Source organism: Juglans regia, chromosome 8 (genome assembly GCF_001411555.2).
Source record: "Juglans regia cultivar Chandler chromosome 8, Walnut 2.0, whole genome shotgun sequence".
Taxonomy (NCBI): Eukaryota; Viridiplantae; Streptophyta; class Magnoliopsida; order Fagales; family Juglandaceae; genus Juglans; species Juglans regia.
Genome location: NC_049908.1, coordinates 6,410,118 through 6,428,330, shown reverse-complemented (window position 1 = coordinate 6,428,330; position 18,213 = coordinate 6,410,118). Strand labels below are relative to the sequence as shown.

Genomic DNA, 18,213 nt, shown 5'->3' with positions numbered 1-18,213 from the left:
GCCATTTCATCTCAACCCAAAGCAAAATGCTGAAAAAAAAAAAGATGAGTAAAAAATGTAATAAGAGAAATGCTTTGGCTACAAAATAATTTTATAAAAATAAACTCATAAATTGACGTGGTTTGATATTATATGTCAAATTATAAAGTTATTTTTATTGTAAATTAGATTTAACGTAATGCATGAAATTATGTCAGTTTGTGATTTTATTTTTATAAAATTAGTTGTAGTATTTCTCAGTTAATAATAATACCACAAATATCTGCAAACAACCACGTTTTGTTGTTTCACCGTTCCAGAGAATTGAAAGATCTTATGGTCCATACGAGGACGTGTTGGTGGACTTCTACGCGGCCGAAGAATCCGGTATTAGCATTGCAGAGAAAGAGGCCATAAAACAATTATAGAAGAGGAAAGGAAACACATAAATTGACATAATTTAATCTCATAGATTATATTATAAAATTATTTTTATTATAAATTAAAATTTAGTTTTGTATAATCTCATTTTATCTGTTATCGATCAAGTCTGTTGGATACAAAAATGATATCATTTCATCTTATCTCTTCATTATAATTTTTTTAAATTTTCATATAAAATATAATAAACAATTAAATTTTAAAATAATAATAATATTTAAAAATATTATTTTAAGAATATTTTATTTAACTTTCATCTAAAATTATCTCATATAATTTTACTTGTCAAATGTTGCCTAATAATCACGTACGAGTGCTCCTACATGGAATCCCCATGTACTGCACAAAACGCACGAATGGTGCTGAGGTTGATAAGTATAGGAAAAACAAAATAAAATAAAAATAAATAAATAAATAATAAATAATAAAAAGTCAAAACGAAAGCTTCTTTATGAGCTTTTGCTTTTCTCCCTCCTCTTCAAGACTTGTCTTTCAACTTAATAGATAGCCCATGACAATCTCAGCTAAGTACAAAATTCAGTTTAAGTATCCTTTGAATATAAAAATATTCTTAACTTATTTTATTATTATAATTTTATTAAATTTTCACACAAAATTTAATAAATAATTAAATTTTTTTAAATCTTAAAATAATAATAATATTAAAAAATAATATTCTAATAATATTTTATTCAACTCATCTAAAACCATATTATCTCATCTCACTATCCAAACAAGCCTTCAGAGTTTTGAAAGAGCTGCTCAAAGACATAGAATAAAATGAGAAGAAGCCAAAGGAAGTACTCAAATATGTAAAGAAAAAAACTATTTGAACACTGGAAACTCAGAAGCCAAGCGTAACAAGCACATTTCATCGAGAAAACCATATCATACGTAGAGACCCCCACGGCTTAAACGGGCATGCCAAATATCAAAGAAATTACAAAGATTTTGTTTGCTAATGACAGTAGAGAAAACTTGGTTTCCATGCTTCAGTACATAAAGGCCATCTACACGATTACTGCTTGCCACCACCTTTCGAGCATGAAGATCCTGTATGATAAAATTATTGTCAATAAAAGAGACAGACAAAGGATAATCATTGGTTAGTTTACTGACAGAGAGCAGATTTTTGGTTAAATTTGGCACCACAAGAACATCATTTAATTGAAGAGCAGGAACCCATGTGAGTAATGGGTAGAGAGGATCCATTACCAACAATAACTTTGTCCTTACCAGTGTAAGTTTCCACCTTATCAAGTTGAGACACATTGGAGGTCATGTGTGCAGATGCTCCCGTATCAGTATATCAATCTGCAGTGTCATTGCTAATGGTGCAGTTGGCAAGTCAGCAAGGTTTGCATCAGATTTGGTGTATCTGTTTTTGCAATTTGTGGCATGGTGTCCTTCCTCACGACATATTTGACATCGAGGGAGACGTTTATATTGCTGCTTGCTACGGTTTCCTCCCTTTGATTGGCCATCTTTATATTTATTTTGATAGTTGTTTGGTCTTGCATTTCAGTTGAAAGGTGCAGAGGAGGAATTAGCCACATATGCAGATATACCACCTGCATTATGATCAATGGACTTAGAAAAAAGATCAAAGCTCTCTGCTTTACGAACAATATATGTGAAACTTGGGATAGGAATTAAAGAGAGTTAAGTGGTGGAGAAAGTCCAAAATTCATGACCTAAACCACGTAAATACTAGTGCACTTTGTCAGTGTCGTCAACTAGACGTCCCATTGCCGATAATTGATCACAATGTGCCTTGAATACTCGAGAGTATTCAGAAACACTACATGAGCCACGCTTCATGAGATGAAGTTCATCTTTTATTTGAAGTTCACGGACCTTAGATTTGTGGCTGAAGGCAGTCTCAAGAGAGTTCCAGACATCTCTTGATGTTGTAAGGCCAATGGTAATAGAGAGTGCTTTCTCGGTGAGAGAGGAAAGGAGGAGACTCATGACTAGTTGGTCATGTTGCTTCCAAAGATTGTGGGATGTGGGATCAGCGGTAACAGAGGGCATTGGAGTTGAGCCATCAACATGTCTATAGAATTTTGGCATTGCAGCAGGGGAACTACTTGGCTGTGCCAGAGGAGAAAGTTGGTGGATGATAGCTTGATTGTAACCATGTGAACCATGGTGTTAAAGGAGAGGGTAGAAGAAGAATTTTCTGAGGCCATAGAATCGAGTGGAGGTTAATCCTATAGGGCTCTTGATACCATGTAAAGATTTAAAACCAGTAATGAATCCACAACGCGTTGGGAGTTTCATTATATAGGAAAACTTTACAAAGAGTAACAGCTAAACAATAGTTGTACATGCTATATAAAGAATGATATCTATACATTCTATAATTAGAACTAATCAACTCTTAAACTTTGTACAACGATTGTAATGCCATAATTTTCTCCTCAATGCTTGGACTGATTCTCTCCTTGATTGCTGTCTTGATTATCTCCAGAGAATGATCCTGTGTTGTCACCAATAGTTAAAGGGAATCATATTCAAGCCCTAAACTAGCGAGAAGATAGGTGATGATATCATCACAATTTAAGAGTTGTCCAACAATGGCTAGATTGTTCGCCAAGCGTTTAATGTGCATGAAGTACTCATTGGCCGTCTGGTTGGTTTTGCGGGCTGTAGAAAGTTGCGACTGCACTTGAATTGCATGAGCCCTGGATTGAGAAGCAAATGCAGAAGAACTAGCCACACCTCATGAAAAGTAGTGCAATAAGGATTTATGAGACTCCTCTTGTGCATGATATGTGGTGACAGTTTACAATATTAGCTTGAGATGTGATTGCCTCAGGATTTTCAGTTACTTCAGGATCTTCAGTTACAGATGCTCCAATAAGGAATGAGGATGCTTGAAAACACGTGAGATTCTGTTTGGATAAATTGGACATTTCATATGTGCTGACGTGGAAGGTGTGCCCTATCGTGTCGTGCGATCTAGCATTTTTCATCACGTAAAGCCGTTTGCCGTCGCTAGTAATACAAACCGGACCAAAGCTCCAAAAGGTTGCTTCTTTCTCAAGTTTAAGCTCTGCGTCTCCGATTAGAGACCGACTTTGGCATTGCGAGTAGTGCTACGACGATGAGCGACGCGGAGGATGCTATAAGACGTCGTAATGCGGTGGCAGAGTACCGCAAGAAACTCCTCCAGCAAAAAGAATTCGAATCTCGAATACGATCCGGTCAGTCCCGTGGTCCCAGTTTTCTGAACCATATTACATTGGTCTTTAGTCCTTTAATCATTTCAGGGATCCCCATTCAGTTATTTATTTATCTAAAGATTAGCTAGGATGTCCGCTTCCATTGGCTTCCAAATGCTTTGGGCAAGTAATTGTTTTTTGTGCTATTCCGTGCATGTGGCTGTCGAAATGGTTCGGATCTAATGTATTTTGTTTGAGTCCAATACTTATTTTCATAAATTATATCCGTAAATTCGTTGCATTAGAGTGAATTGTTTGGGCTTGTTCGAGAGCTTAGTCGGAAAGACAGGTTTACGACTAAAAACTTTGCACCGTTTGTTATGTTCTGTGAGTAATTTGAAGGTACTAGTTCGGAAGATACAACATATAAGTTGACATATTTGGCTAGGTTTACAAGGACGACAATGGAAGTTGTGCGTGGGATTTAATTTCAACTTATCATAATTGCAGCCCTTGGTGCTTGGAATTCATACTTAGCTTGGGTATTCTCACTAACCCACGGTTGAGAAAAGATGGACCTTTCCTAAACAAGTTTAAACATTTTATGAATCAGCACCCATTGTCGTGCTTGCATTGTTGTTCACATTTTGAGATTGTATTTTCTGTTTGGCCAAATCTTAATTGTGTTATGTAACAATTATAAAGTTTAGAGCTTTCTTTTTTCCAGAGGCAAGTAACAATGTTGGGTGCTGATTTTTCAGTGAGGGAGAATTTGCGAGCTTCGAAGAAAGAGTTCAACAAAACAGAAGATGACTTGAAGTCGCTTCAAAGTGTTGGGCAGATCATTGGAGAAGTTCTCAGGCCTCTTGACAATGAACGCTGTAGCTTATATTTCTGACTTTTATGTTCCATCTGCAATGAAGTTTGCATGTTATATTACCTTTCTGGCCTTGGTTGTACATGGATTTTCATCCTCCTTCCTGGACCCTCAGTTCAGGGTATTTGACATGTGTAGCACTTACAAAAATAGAACTTTTTTTATTGGCACCGGGTGTTCGACTAATCCCAGGGGTGCACATGCCCTCGGCAAGAAGTTTACTGACAAAAATAGAATTTATTGGAAGAATTGTGTGCCTAGTTTGTTGTTTTGGGAATGTGGGAATGGGTTTACTTTTTCTCATATTTTTAGTTGCATTGCTTTTTTTGGCTGAGATGTTCTTTGGAGCTGGTTGGTAATTGCAGAATGTGATTGCTTGTGTGATTTCAGTGATTGTTAAGGCAAGCAGCGGCCCCAGATATGTGGTTGGCTGCCGTAGTAAGGTGGATAAGAAAAAACTGACTGCAGGAACAAGAGTGGTCCTTGATATGACAACACTCACTATCATGCGGGCTCTTCCACGTGAAGTAAGTTTTCATTGAAGTTTAATTCCATAGATTGTAATATTAACTGAAGATTTTGTGGTGGATGGAAATGATTTTGCCAGTTGCTATCTGGTGGTAATCTTGGAAGGCCCTCTGTTCATTATTGCTGTTTATTTGAGTTGACAGGTTGATCCAGTTGTTTATAACATGCTGCATGAGGATCCTGGTAATGTTAGTTACTCTGCTGTAGGCGGTTTATCTGATCAGATCAGAGAATTGAGAGAATCTATTGAGCTACCTCTCATGAATCCAGAGCTCTTCCTTAGAGTTGGCATCAAACCTCCCAAGGTTTGATTTGGAAAAAAAATCTGCTTTGTTTCTTAATTCGTGGAAGCATTTTCAAGCCATCAAATTGCTGCGGAACAATGTTTTTAGAGACTTAGATGATTGAGTTTTGATTGATATGCTTCTTCTTTTTTCCCTTAATTTCCTCTTTCAGGGTGTTCTTCTTTATGGACCTCCTGGTACTGGCAAGACATTGTTAGCTAGAGCTATTGCAAGTAACATAGATGCAAACTTCTTAAAGGTAAGAGTTCGTTACACTTGCAATGCTCGTGTAAATTAGATTTTGTTATTTTTTTTATGTGTTTCACTTCCATGTGGATATAGGTTGTTTCAAGTGCCATTATTGATAAATACATTGGGGAAAGTGCACGATTGATACGAGAAATGTTTGGCTATGCTCGTGATCACCAGGTAAGATAAATTATATTGTGATACTCTTTTCCAATATATTATATCTCTATTAGGGAGTAACTTTTCTACATTGATTTGCTTGTAAAGCCCTGCATCATTTTTATGGACGAGATTGATGCCATTGGTGGGCGCCGTTTCAGTGAGGGAACAAGTGCTGACCGTGAGATTCAAAGAACACTAATGGAGTTACTTAATCAGCTTGATGGATTTGATCAGCTTGGGAAGGTATGTCGTCTATCTTCCAGTTTCGGATATGATTGAAGGTGCTCATGCAAACTCAGAGGCTGATTTCTTTCAAATCCAAGGGCATGGTCTTTTTTCGTTCTAGGGGGTAAAAAGTGGTGGGGGGAGGGAGCTTGTTGGGAATCATGTGCTGGCGTTTTTCAGCCAACCTCATAAAATTTACCTCCACAGCTACTTATTGGAAAAGATGAATTTCATGTCTATTATTTATTGTTTAAGGTAAAGAGATTGACATTGAACTCAATTAAATAAGAACGATCTGCTTGATATGTTGGGCAGGACATGGCATATCAACTGCCTTCTTGTCAGATAGAAGTTCTTATATCTCATTCTCCTTTATTGACAAGAATCCTCCTGGTTCTCTTGCTTTTCTTTTTCATTCTTTTTCTCCGATACATATTCTTTGTCGCTTTCCCTTTAACATCTCCGATACATATTCTGTGATTTTCATGTGGAGGAGTGTTGAAATTAATGCAGACCTTGTCTCTGTTTCGTTTCAGTAAGCTGAAATAACATTTAATTGTTTTTACCTCTTTGTTTTAGGTTAAAATGATAATGGCAACAAACCGTCCTGATGTTCTTGATCCAGCACTTCTCCGCCCAGGGCGGCTGGACAGAAAAATAGAGATTCCATTGCCGAATGAGCAGTCCAGAATGGAAATCCTTAAGATTCATGCTGCTGGAATTGCCAAACATGGTGAAATCGACTATGAAGCTGTTGTAAAGCTTGCAGAGGTGAATCATCATCTTGGCGTGTGCTTGTTTTAAGCTAATTATCACTGCCTCCTAATTTAGTCATTTTGTTGCAATTTGAAATAGGGTTTTAATGGGGCCGATCTTCGAAACGTTTGTACTGAAGCTGGAATGTCAGCTATCCGTGCCGAACGTGATTACGTAATCCATGAAGATTTCATGAAGGTATACCGTTTCTTACTCAAATGTTTTTCACTTTCTGCTACGATACTAACGGTAATTTTGATTGCTTGTGCTTTATAGATAATTCAGAAGCCTTGATATTTGTTTCATCTATTCATTTTTGTCTCAGGCTGTGCGGAAACTGAACGAAGCAAAAAAACTTGAATCTACTGCCCACTACAGTTCTGATTTTGGGAAAGACTAGCATTCTCTCGTTTCATTTTCAGAGCCAAGGATGCTTGGGCAGCGCAGGCGGTATTGGAGTATTCTCAATACTTTACTATTATTTATTATTTTATTATTATTATTATTATTTATTTACTTTTTATTTTTTTTTATTATTATTTATAAAATATTTGAGATTATCTCACTACCCAAACGAAACCGGTTATACCCAAATTGGGTGCTACAGAAAATGTTGCTTTTACCATTCTGGTATATCTGGTCTTCTCTTCCAAAGGTTGAAATGATCAAGCCATTCCAAATAACGGATTTTCGTGACACTGTTTTCATGATTATTTTATTTAAAGGAAAAACTTTTTGCTTTTATTTCTTAATGTAGCCGTGTTCGCACGATGTAGCCAAACTTGAATCTCCAGCTAATCCTTGTGCAGAATACTGAATATCCACTCTATTGTGGAATTGGATTATCTATAGAGTAATTTTATTCATCATCTTAATTTTTATCCTCATTTCATCATCTCATAATGTGCAATTAGACGATTAGAAATTATTTATTATATTTCACTTGTAAAACTATCATCTAATGCTACGTCATGAGATGATAAAAAGAAGATGAGAAAATAGATAATGAATAAATTTTTTCTTATCTATAATGGCTTGAGAAATGCTATACGGAAGTTTTATATTACACATATTTACTTAATCAATATGTGATTTGTCATTTTTACTCATCTATTATATTCATATTTAAGCATTAAGATAGAATGATAAAAATGACTAATTACATATTGATTAGGTTGAGGAATAGTGTAAGTCTTCTTTGTATCAGTTTTCTAATGGCTTCATTTTAATTTTTACATTAGGGGGAGAGATTGTTGTAGAAGATTGAGTTGTACATAGATCTCTAGTGAAAAATTAACATAGTGTGCTTCTAATACCATTTTTAGTTCTGTCTTTTAATGAAATGATGATCCAATAGTGTTTAAGGTATCACATTTTATACAAGGGATAAAAGTTCGATATATTGCATTAACATAAGTAATGATATGGTGATTTGTAAGTCTAGCTTATTTCTTTCGGAAAAAAATAGTTTATGATTAAAAAAACTTATTATTTTTTATATATATTATTTATTTAAATAAAATATTAATTACTACAAATATCATTTCTCTCACTTAAATTAAAAAAATTAGTTGCTTTGTATACAAATTGATGACTGCAATTGCTTTTATGGAACATCGAAAAATCACATCCGTGCGGAGGCCATGGCTATGCAAGCGGCAAATATGTCCCCAAGAAACAACAAAATAAGTAAAAATATCCCTCTTCCATCTTCTTTCCGATTGGCCATATTTTTTTTATTTTTTATTTTTTATTTTTTTACTGGGGACCTATTTAAATTGGACTTGAGCTTGCATGGCTCCCGTTTGTAAATAGAGTCTGCTTCGTTTCGACCGGATCTCTGTCGTTTATTGGATACCCCAAATAGGCCTATCTAGTCAGTCTCCTTTGGAACCGTCTGCATGCTCATTTGATTTTGGATCCAGTCTTTATTAAGGCCCCTCTATTTCATCGTTTGTTTTATTGTTCGACTGATCCTGACCATCCCATGATTCCGATCGGTAATTGGCATCGTTTGTTTCATTTTATTTTATCTTATTTAATTATTATAATTTTTTCAACTTTTAATATAAATTAAAATAAATAATTTAACTTTTTTAAATCTTAAAATAAAAATAATATTAAAAAATATATTTTAATAATATTTTATTTAATTTTTTAACTTTAATTTTATCTCATCTCTAAAAACAAACGACGCATTGTCAAATTTGTCCTTTGTAAAGTGCATACTGCATAGACACATAAAAAGTTTAATTTAACTTTAATTTTATCTCATCTTAATATGTATACATGAGATAAAATGACTCCACACGCGCACACATACACAACACATAAAAAGTTTTGCCATGTCAACGTTATGAAACGTGTGTGTTTTACACATCGATTTATAAATAAAATTTTATATATATACTAGTAAGGATAGACACGTGTGCCCAATTGAAAAAATATGAAAGGTCTGCTACTGTCAATCCGTAATAAACAACAAAATAATTATTTAAATTCATATAATTTCTTAATTTTAAATATCAATGAATAGAGTTTCATTTATATTTTAAAATTTTATTTCTGATCATAAAAAATATAACATATGTTGTGCAGAATATTGATAACCATAACATAGAATTTTAACTATCAATAGACAGATTTATGTCTCTATTTTTAAAATTTTTTTCTTGTTTACAATACATATTAATACTTGATATGCATGATATTTATAATTATAATACAACAATTTAAGAGAATCAAGTCACAACTTTGAAATGTATGCGACCGATCAAGATTCAAACATGTAGACATACAAAACATAGAAACGAGATTCTAAAAAATAAACAACAATACAAATATATATATTTAAAGCATAAAGAAATATCATCCAATCAATAATATATGCTTAATATTAAAATCAAATCAAGAAATATAATATCAAACCATTTACAATTAATGTAACTTTTTATTGTTGGTCTTTCTTTTTTTTATTTTTTTTATTTCTAACAATCAATTATTGCATATAAATAAATAACTAAAGAAATAGTTAGAAATATTTAGTCCAGAATAATGAACATAAAAAAAACGGAATAACAAACATAAAAAAGACATACCTGTGAAACTGGAGAGTTGAGAGGCAAATTTAGAACCCAGAGCTAAGAAACAAATTTGTGAAAGTTGAAACAAGAGCACTCAAATATAGTAGGGAATGAAGAGATGAAACCCACTCTTGTACGAAGCGGTGAACAGGAAAAACAAAACCAGAATCTGATAAGAGCAAAACTGTAGGAAATAAAGAAGATGAATATAATTTCTATACGTAGTAGAAAGCGGTGGAAGCGGTGGAGACTACTAAAAACAAAAATCAAAATCTGATAACAACAAAACAGTTGAAATTAGAGAAAAAAAAATATTCTTATACGAAGCAATGGAAGCGGTGGGAAACAGGAAGAAATGAAAATCCAGAATCTTATAGAAGCTAGCACAACAGGGAAAAAAAAAACCCAAAATCTTATAGAAGCTAGCACAAAAGCATAAATAGACGAAGAACGGCAATATGGCTTAAGGGAAAAAAATAAAGCAGGAGTAAAAATGGAAAGAAAGATATAGACGGCCAAAAAATACGAAGAGTGTAAAATTGTAGAAATGAATGATAGAAAGGGAAAATAAATATAAAAGCAAGGACAATCCTAGTAAAAAAGCATTATACGATAGAAAATTGAACGATAGCAACGAAAAAGAATAGAAAAGCAGGGGTAAAAAGGAAAAAAAATAAACCAAGACCTGCTTGCGTATTGGCACTTATTATATATAAAAGCAAGGTCAAAAATGTAAAAGAGGAAAACAAATCAGGGAAGGAAAATAAAATAAAAGTAAGTGCAAAAAGGGTAAAAAAAAAAATTAAACAAAGGGACACATAGAGAAAAACAAATATAAAAATAGGGATAAATTGGAAAAAAATAAATAAACCAAGAGATGTCTTCTTATTGACACTTATTATATATAAGATATAAAAGGTTTATGGATGGGTAATTTGGTCCATATAAGAAAAAGATAAGATATATAGTTCCGAACCCATAATTTTTATTTTATAAGAACTAGTTGTAAACCCACATGTACACTAATGAAATGCGTAATTAATGAAATGTTTTAGGAAAGCATGAATCAAAGTGTTATTTATATAAGGCTTCTTCCATTAATTTCACTAACTTTGCACAGTCCAAATATTCATGTAGAATTAAATGTATGTAAGAAGATCGATCGAGTTTACATCCTTTCCTAGACAATTATATATACCAAATTAGTGTTATATCAATAACAATATCTACTCTTTTTCCTCCAACATGCTTTGGACAGCTAAAAGCTGAGACATGGCATATATAGGAAAGAAGGGCTCTCAGTCTTTTCAGTGCATGCGCTAAACGTATGGTTTGTGATAATGAATATATAATGGACGGACGGACAACATGAATCTCAGCGGAATAATCCCAATTTCTCCATCATTAATCCTCTACGTACCTTCAAAGTTCAAACCATCCCCATTAAAAAATTATAATGTGCTCTTACTGCTCTTCCATTTCTTATTGCTCTTCAACCTCAATTTTTAATCCAACTTTTACTTTCTGGTGTAATTGGGTAGTACTAGATGGCACCCCAGAATATCATCCAACGTTTACTGATCATGATCCGCAAAAGCTTTAGGGCTACTGCAGTGTTGGCCTGTGTGTTCGAGTTGATCACACTGACCATGGAGCTTCTTTGTGATAATTCTGATCGTTTTGACAAATTTTCTGCCATCTTTTCTAACCATGGACAGTTGCTTCTTCACCTCATGGGATGTCCACGTACATCAAATTTAAAGACAGAAACATGGCATTCGGACGCAGTGGGTACTGCTATTTCTGGCTTATACATGAAAATGGGCAACCAAGTTGGGCGCCCGACATTGTATGCGTCTAATTTTGCTCCTGTGTCTTTGTCATATGCCACTTCGGCCTTGCTGTTCTGGATTTTGTTTATAGGGGACATGGATCCACGTACGTGTTTGCCCTAGTTGCTTTTGTCTTGGCCACCTTGGCCTTGATCCCTAGTACCCCAAGCATATCATCCATGGTTTCCAGCAAGTCAGTTGCCTCCTCAGCAAGCAGAGACTACTGTCGAACCATATGCGACGGCCGAAACTGCTCGACAGCGTGAAAACGATGCAGTTGAGATCGAAAATCCGGTCTTAGCCTCTTTATCATCTCCAGCCCAAAGTATGGACAAGCTTGAGAGCGAGATTCATTGCCTTCAATCTCGCTTGGGGTTGCTTAGGTAAGAAATTATGATATTCATCGTAAAAACATGGACATCATGAAGATGATCAAGGAATTCATCGATCATGGAGGCCAGAAATCGAAGCTCTGGGTAAATTTGTTATAAGTGTGGTAGAAAACACAGATGCGGGATAACCCAAAACTGGGACTCGCATGACAACCTTAATTTGTGTGTCGGTTTATCAAAATGTTCCAATCTCGTGTCTAGAAGTAGTGCTGATCTTTTTCCTTGACATGCCATTGAGAATGTTTGATCACAGTCTAATCATTATTAATTATTCGAATAGGAGTATTCTGCACAATGCTAAGCTGGAGGCAGGAGGTCATGAACCACATACGGAACAGAACTAAGCTAGCTGTGGAAGGCGTAGCTGGATGACAATGAACTGCATGCTCTTATCTATATATATTTTCATTTTTTACTTCTTATTTTGGTCTGTACCTTGTAGTTAATGCTAACTTGCCAATATTGTTGTACAGTAATCTATAATGAACATGCCTTGTGATTATAAACCGTGGTTCAGAAAGATCTTGCTCTCTACCAATTTAGCTGGTTAATTGGTTGTAGATCTCTTCATGGGTTAATGTCTGGAAAAAATCTATTCATCATCCTCAACTCCCATCATCCTATAATGTGGTGTTAGATGATAGGTTCACAAGTAAAATGTAATAAATAATTTTCAATCACATAATGGCACATCATAAGATGATGAAAGGTTGACAGAAGTTGAGATGATGAGTAACATTATTCAATTAAGAACATTTTTGTAAACTAACTTATAAAAATAACATCATTTTATATTAATTCTCTTATCTTAAAACATGATTGTACAAAAAATTGTAAAAAAAAAATGTATAAGAATTGTATAAAGAATGGTAAAAAATGTCGCGCTACACTTGTTTGATTTCTAAGAAAAAGAAGACAAACTTTTGAGGCATAATAAAGGAATTTACTATTCATAAGCCACTATTCATTCTCACATTCCACACCTATAGCTTTTCCATAGGATATTAGGATGTTTTTCATTAGATATGTAAATATTTTTCATAGAATTTAGTATAATAGTGACTGATGAAAAGAATTTTTCTCAAGTTTATCATAAGGACTACCATCTTGACTTACCTTTGATGGACAAAAAAAAAAAAATCAACTAATTTATCCTATTAGATAAATGAACGCATAAGATTGATTATAATGATAAATAAATTGATTCATAAATAAATTTAATGATAAATAAATTGATTCAAAGAAAATATAATTGAATTATTGCCGAAATGATTATCTAAATTAATTTTTCTAAAAAATTGTTGAGTCTTCATTTCGATTAAATGGCTATTTACACTATCTATCAAGTATAAAATAAAATTATTAATATCCCAAATTGTCGAACATGAGATATTTTAGTCAATTTTCCTATTAATTTGTACCGCAGTCTTTTAAGTGCAACAGTTACAACATGGATTAACTACAGAAATAGAAGATATGGGGTGGGGGTGGGTGGCTAGTGGCTTGAAAAATTCAACAAAACATCTACATGGAACTCAACCGAACCACGACAAAGTGCACAAAAGGAGGGCTATAAATATGATCATAAAACGAATTATAAACCCTCCCAAGTGGCCGGCTTCTTCCGGTACGCAGGATACGGTGATTGCTCCACTGCTAACAGCCTCCAAGGGAATAATAGCTAAAAACTATATGTATTAGCCAAGCTATACTACAAATTCTTTTTTTTTTTGTAAGTGGCGAAGCTAACACACTACGTTGAAGAAGAAAACTCCTAAAATGCTGGTGTAACAGCTTTAAATGAGAGAGGTTCTCACCACTTTCCTGTTTAGGAGCTTAATCTTTGCGATACCTTGCCCAAAAACCCTTCTTCCTGGCAGAGTCGCTCTCTGACAGGGACCTACTCCATTTGGACCCAATAGAGAAGTGCCTCCTCAAGAATGGCTTGGCAAAGGAGCTCCTAGTGCTGGAACTGGATCCCATCGTGGGAACTTTTCCTTTATGTTCAGAATCTTTTTGGCGATCAAAAACATCAAAATCACCATCGAGGTAACTATCCACGACCCGGTTTTTGGATTTCTTATGGTTCTTGGACTTTGACTCTGCTTTGGACATCTTTGAGACTTCCTTCTCTCCAACCATACAAATTGGGCAAGATGGGTCATACCGGTCAGCCTCTACTGTTATAGTCTCCAGGCACTCGGCATGGTAAGCATGCCCGCAGACCAACACAGAAGCCACTGGGACCTCATTGCAACGGCTACTCCATGAAGATCTCTCTGTTAGGAGCTTTGAGCAGACCCCACAATAATGTAATTCTACAGAGGGCGAATATGAGAACCTGCTGCTAGATCCACTTATCTTGCAACGGCCAGAGCCAAAGTGTTCACTGTCAAAAGACCACCTTTCTCTTTGTGAAGAGGCCACAAGTTCAGAAAAGGTGCGGATAGACCAACCATCAGAAGATCCAAATTGAGATCCTGTGGCTAAGTCATTGCTGCCAGTGGAGAGTACAAAAGATGGTCTTCCTTCAGATATTGAGTTGTTATTTGGTGATTTCGATCGCAAGATCCGACTATCAGAGACCTGTCTCAACAGCTGGTATCCTGGCGAACGACGGGCTCGTCTTGATGGGGTTGCGTTAGGAAGAACTGGATAAGACTGGGTAGGCAGGTAATCAACAGACGGTGCTGAAAAAGCTGAAATCATGGATAAAATAGAAAGATTTGGCGCAGCTGAATCTGCAATTTCTGGTGATTCTGCTATGCTCTTCACCTAAGAGAGAATAAAAAAAATTAGGAATAATCCAAGAATGAGGAAAGAAAATGTTTGAGCACTAGGAATCCAACTGCAAAGCTCACTAAACATGATCACATTTGTTTCAAACGTACCTCTGCAGAAAAAATGCTTGCTGCGGACAGATCTGCACCAAGAACCAGAACATCAGTGGACAGAGGATGCACGCACAAAAGGACATCAATCCACAAACGAAATCACTATCTGACAGTGTATTATGAAATAAAAATGGGGAAGCCTGATTGTAGTGTTAAATGAGATGGACGTGTGAAGTCAAACCAACGGATTATGCACCATTAGATCCAGATTATTACGAGTCATGGCACCATTATAGATTTCAAATGATGAACAGCTTTACAGACCACTCAATTTTTCTTCTGTTGTCTGTCAGTAATGAAAACTTGAATGACAAAAATTTATCAGAAATAAATTAAAAGTGCACTCGGAACATTAGTCTTTACACATAGAGAAAGGCCTACATATCAGAACTAATTCTGGGAAAGCAATATTTGTCTCAGGTTTTAGTAGTATAATTTGTTTTTTTGAAAAAAAAAAACCTATAATTTATACCATTTGAGCCATTGCATTTGGTTTGGTGAATCTGATAATACGATCATTCTTTACCTATCAAAAATATCAATAAGATCATTCGTACTCATGCACTTTATTTCCTATGTGATACCTGATTGAGTGAGAATTCGCTTCGTTTGAAATCCATGGCTACTGAAATGGATATTCATTGTTGATTTGTGGATATACTAACATTAGAAAAAGTATGCCATAGTATGTACTATGCTACACAATTGTTTTAAATTTGTTCCATAGCAAAATAATTGGACACATGCGTTGTGTAAGGTGCACATGATATATCTTATCAAATATACTTATCAAAAATATTTCTTGCTTTTCCCATAACAGGATAAACAGAAGTGTGCAAAGTTCATGAAAACAAAAAGATCCATTCAGACATATCGTATGTTGGTTTCGAGCTTATATGATCTCAAAAATTATGAAGAGAAGTAAAATCTCATTAGCCCCTTGCTTGAAAGAAAAAGGAAAAAAAAAAAAACGAAGAAATGATTATGACGCAAAGGGAAAAGGTGAAGGCAGATGGAAACTTATAACATATAAAAAATTTTATGTATGCAGGGGCAAATGTCACATTTTGTACAGATAGACTATAATTTTGTATTTGTAGTTTCTACAATAAATTTTTTTACTTATCTTAGCACATGTTCTTCTGTCTAAACAAAGCATCTTAGATGGTTATTAAGAAATTATCAACTGTAACTTCCATTTTAAATAAAATGTATAATATTCCCTATATACTGCAATGTTGTTGTGTCTTTTTCGTCATCTAGTGTCAGGGAAAACATAATTTCAGCTAAATTGCATTGTCAAAGGCTAGTGGAAATTCAACACGATGCCCCTACTGCAAATAACTAGTTTCCTAGGACAAAATGGCTCAAATGGCGTAGACAAGGAGTGAATAAAGCAAAAAAAAGTTTGGAGTATGATTTTAAAAAAAGATAGAACAACTGAAGTGATTCACTTTGATGCCTTCAAACAATGCCTTGCAGGCAAACTATGCATTCCAGGGATTTACCTGAATGTGGAGTCATCAGATTCACATCCACTCCCTCATGGACAGGAGACTTCAGAGAGGTGGGTGTTCCAAAATTCTCCATAAGGCTTCCCCCATCAGACAAATTACCTCTTTCAGAACCTAAAGATCCCTTTAGCTCCATGCTTACATTCCTGCTGATTCCATGGGACACCTGATATGACGGATTCTCAATTTTGCCAGCCACATGCCCTCTATCCCACCGGAAGCTCCATGATGGTGAATCTATGGGATTCCTATGCAGAGCTTCACCTCCAGCTCTGTGGGGTATAGTTTGATCCCTTGCGGCAACACAACAAGCTGAACCCATGATGAAAACCTACGGCAACAGCTTCAGATTGCAAGAGACGGCACAAAGTGTAGAATGGACTACTACTAGTTTATCCTGATTTGCCCAAAAATGTCAACATCAAGCTAGAATTAAGACCGAAAAAAAAACGGGTCAAGAAAATTTAATGATGGGCAAGGTAAGCCCTTTCAGAAACTGATATCTAATGGAAGGAGGTAAACCAAAATAAACTACAAAGGACTCAACAAAGTATAGGGTCGAACTATTTTCTCGCCCTCAGCATTCACAAGAAGCATATCAACATTCATGTTCACAGCACAAGGACAATGGAGTATCTCAAAGATTTATTCTTTAATATGCTATACTTAGGGATGGTTCCCCGTTTATGTTTCTCTAACTTCACTTTTCAGGACTTCTTGATCTTTTCACTTTCTACTTGGGTTTACAGGAAGTATACTCCCTGTGAACTTGCATTGTACCTTTCTGATCATTAATAAAATTGATCTTATAGAAAAGTCATGGTAAAGCATTTGCCATCTATGTTTAGAGTAAGATTTACGTCACTATCAATTAGTAAGAAGCTTAAAGTCCATAAACCTCCTATCCAGTTCTTCCGTTCGAAACTCGTAACCAAAATGTCAAGCCTAGTTGTTTTGAAGTAATTGGGAAGACATGGGAAATCCCTTATTTTCGGAGATAAATTGATTGCAAGATCTCCGAACTCAAAGGGAATAAATAAAAGTCAAGAGCACATCGATACTGTCATAAAATAAATATGTAAGCAAATAGTTTTTTTTTTTTTTTTAAGCAAATAGATAAATACACGGAACAAAACGAAAAAGCATTACGTAATTGCAGGAAGTTCCTGTAGAAACCCCCAATAAATCGCAACTTATAAACAAAATTCCTCCATCAATCTGAAGAAAGAAAGCATAAAGAGGGAGGGGGGGAACGTAGTGCTTTCAAACTGTCTAAGAATCAGGTTTTTTGCGAACACCAAGTAGCACAAACACCAGGAACAATGCTTGAAGTGAAACGTACCGTCTGAAGCTAGGGATTCGGAGAACAATTGGAGAGAGAGCTTTTCCGTTCTCGCAAGAGCGAAGGACCAAGCGAGGCCAGAGAGAGAGAGAGATTCAAACGGTGTGAGAATATGACGGCGGCCTGCGGATTTGTTTTGGCGGCATAGAGGAGGCGCCGATGGTCACGACGGAGTTATGGAGGCTGTAGCGATGTGTTTGTGTGAATGTGAGGGAAACGCCATGGGGAATTGTGCGACGTTTCTCTGTTTAACTTCTATCTCTTTCTCTCTCTTAGTCCTTTTATTTTCTTTGGCAGCAAAAAAATGAAAAAGCAGGAAGTCATGGCTGCTTTCTTCTCCACCTCGTGCAGTGCGCACGACGCGTTCGACTCTGTACCGCTTTTTCTGCAGAAGACGACGAAGGCACATTTGGGCCCCAATAGCCCAATGGGCTCCATGTGAATGGATCGAGATAAAAAAAATACATCGACCCTATACCACAAACATA

At 35.4% G+C, this 18,213-nt stretch overlaps 2 protein-coding genes across 4 annotated transcripts; one reads left to right on the top strand and one right to left on the bottom strand.

Annotated features, from left to right (window-relative positions):
• The first annotated feature begins 3,434 nt into the window (after window positions 1-3,434).
• On the top strand, window positions 3,435-7,121 carry LOC109008270 (26S proteasome regulatory subunit S10B homolog B). Its single transcript, XM_035693012.1, has 10 exons — window positions 3,435-3,629; window positions 4,349-4,468; window positions 4,855-4,991; window positions 5,136-5,297; window positions 5,449-5,535; window positions 5,619-5,705; window positions 5,793-5,930; window positions 6,492-6,683; window positions 6,768-6,866; window positions 6,994-7,121. Exons 1-10 carry the CDS (start codon window positions 3,530-3,532, stop codon window positions 7,066-7,068), a joined length of 1,197 nt encoding a protein of 398 aa, XP_035548905.1. The 5' UTR covers window positions 3,435-3,529; the 3' UTR covers window positions 7,069-7,121.
• A 6,674-nt stretch (window positions 7,122-13,795) lies between these two features.
• LOC108997096 lies at window positions 13,796-18,128 on the bottom strand. Of its 3 annotated transcripts, none has more exons than XM_018973213.2 (4): window positions 17,726-18,128; window positions 16,378-16,809; window positions 14,867-14,898; window positions 13,796-14,750 (listed from the first exon to the last, which is right to left on the bottom strand). In XM_018973213.2, exons 2-4 carry the CDS (start codon window positions 16,703-16,705, stop codon window positions 13,812-13,814), a joined length of 1,299 nt encoding a protein of 432 aa, XP_018828758.1. In that variant the 5' UTR covers window positions 16,706-16,809; window positions 17,726-18,128; the 3' UTR covers window positions 13,796-13,811. The 3 variants fall into 3 exon arrangements, with proteins under 3 accessions (XP_018828758.1, XP_018828757.1, XP_018828759.1); XM_018973212.2 differs by having other exon boundaries at window positions 16,378-16,780; XM_018973214.2 differs by having other exon boundaries at window positions 16,378-16,714.
• Between the last annotated feature and the right edge of the window lie 85 nt (window positions 18,129-18,213).

Excerpts from the sequence above, each read along its gene's own strand:
- LOC108997096 (XM_018973213.2), bottom strand. The coding sequence starts at position 16,705 with ATGGGTTCAGCTTGTTGTGTTGCCGCAAGGGATCAAACTATACCCCAC. Across the intron at positions 14,899-16,377 it reads TCTGATGACTCCACATTCAG|ATCTGTCCGCAGCAAGCATT; the intron begins GTAAATCCCTGG and ends TTCTTGGTGCAG. Across the intron at positions 14,751-14,866 it reads CAAGCATTTTTTCTGCAGAG|GTGAAGAGCATAGCAGAATC; the intron begins GTACGTTTGAAA and ends ATTCTCTCTTAG.
- LOC109008270 (XM_035693012.1), top strand. The coding sequence starts at position 3,530 with ATGAGCGACGCGGAGGATGCTATAAGACGTCGTAATGCGGTGGCAGAG. Across the intron at positions 3,630-4,348 it reads CGAATCTCGAATACGATCCG|TGAGGGAGAATTTGCGAGCT; the intron begins GTCAGTCCCGTG and ends CTGATTTTTCAG. Across the intron at positions 6,867-6,993 it reads TCCATGAAGATTTCATGAAG|GCTGTGCGGAAACTGAACGA; the intron begins GTATACCGTTTC and ends TTTTTGTCTCAG.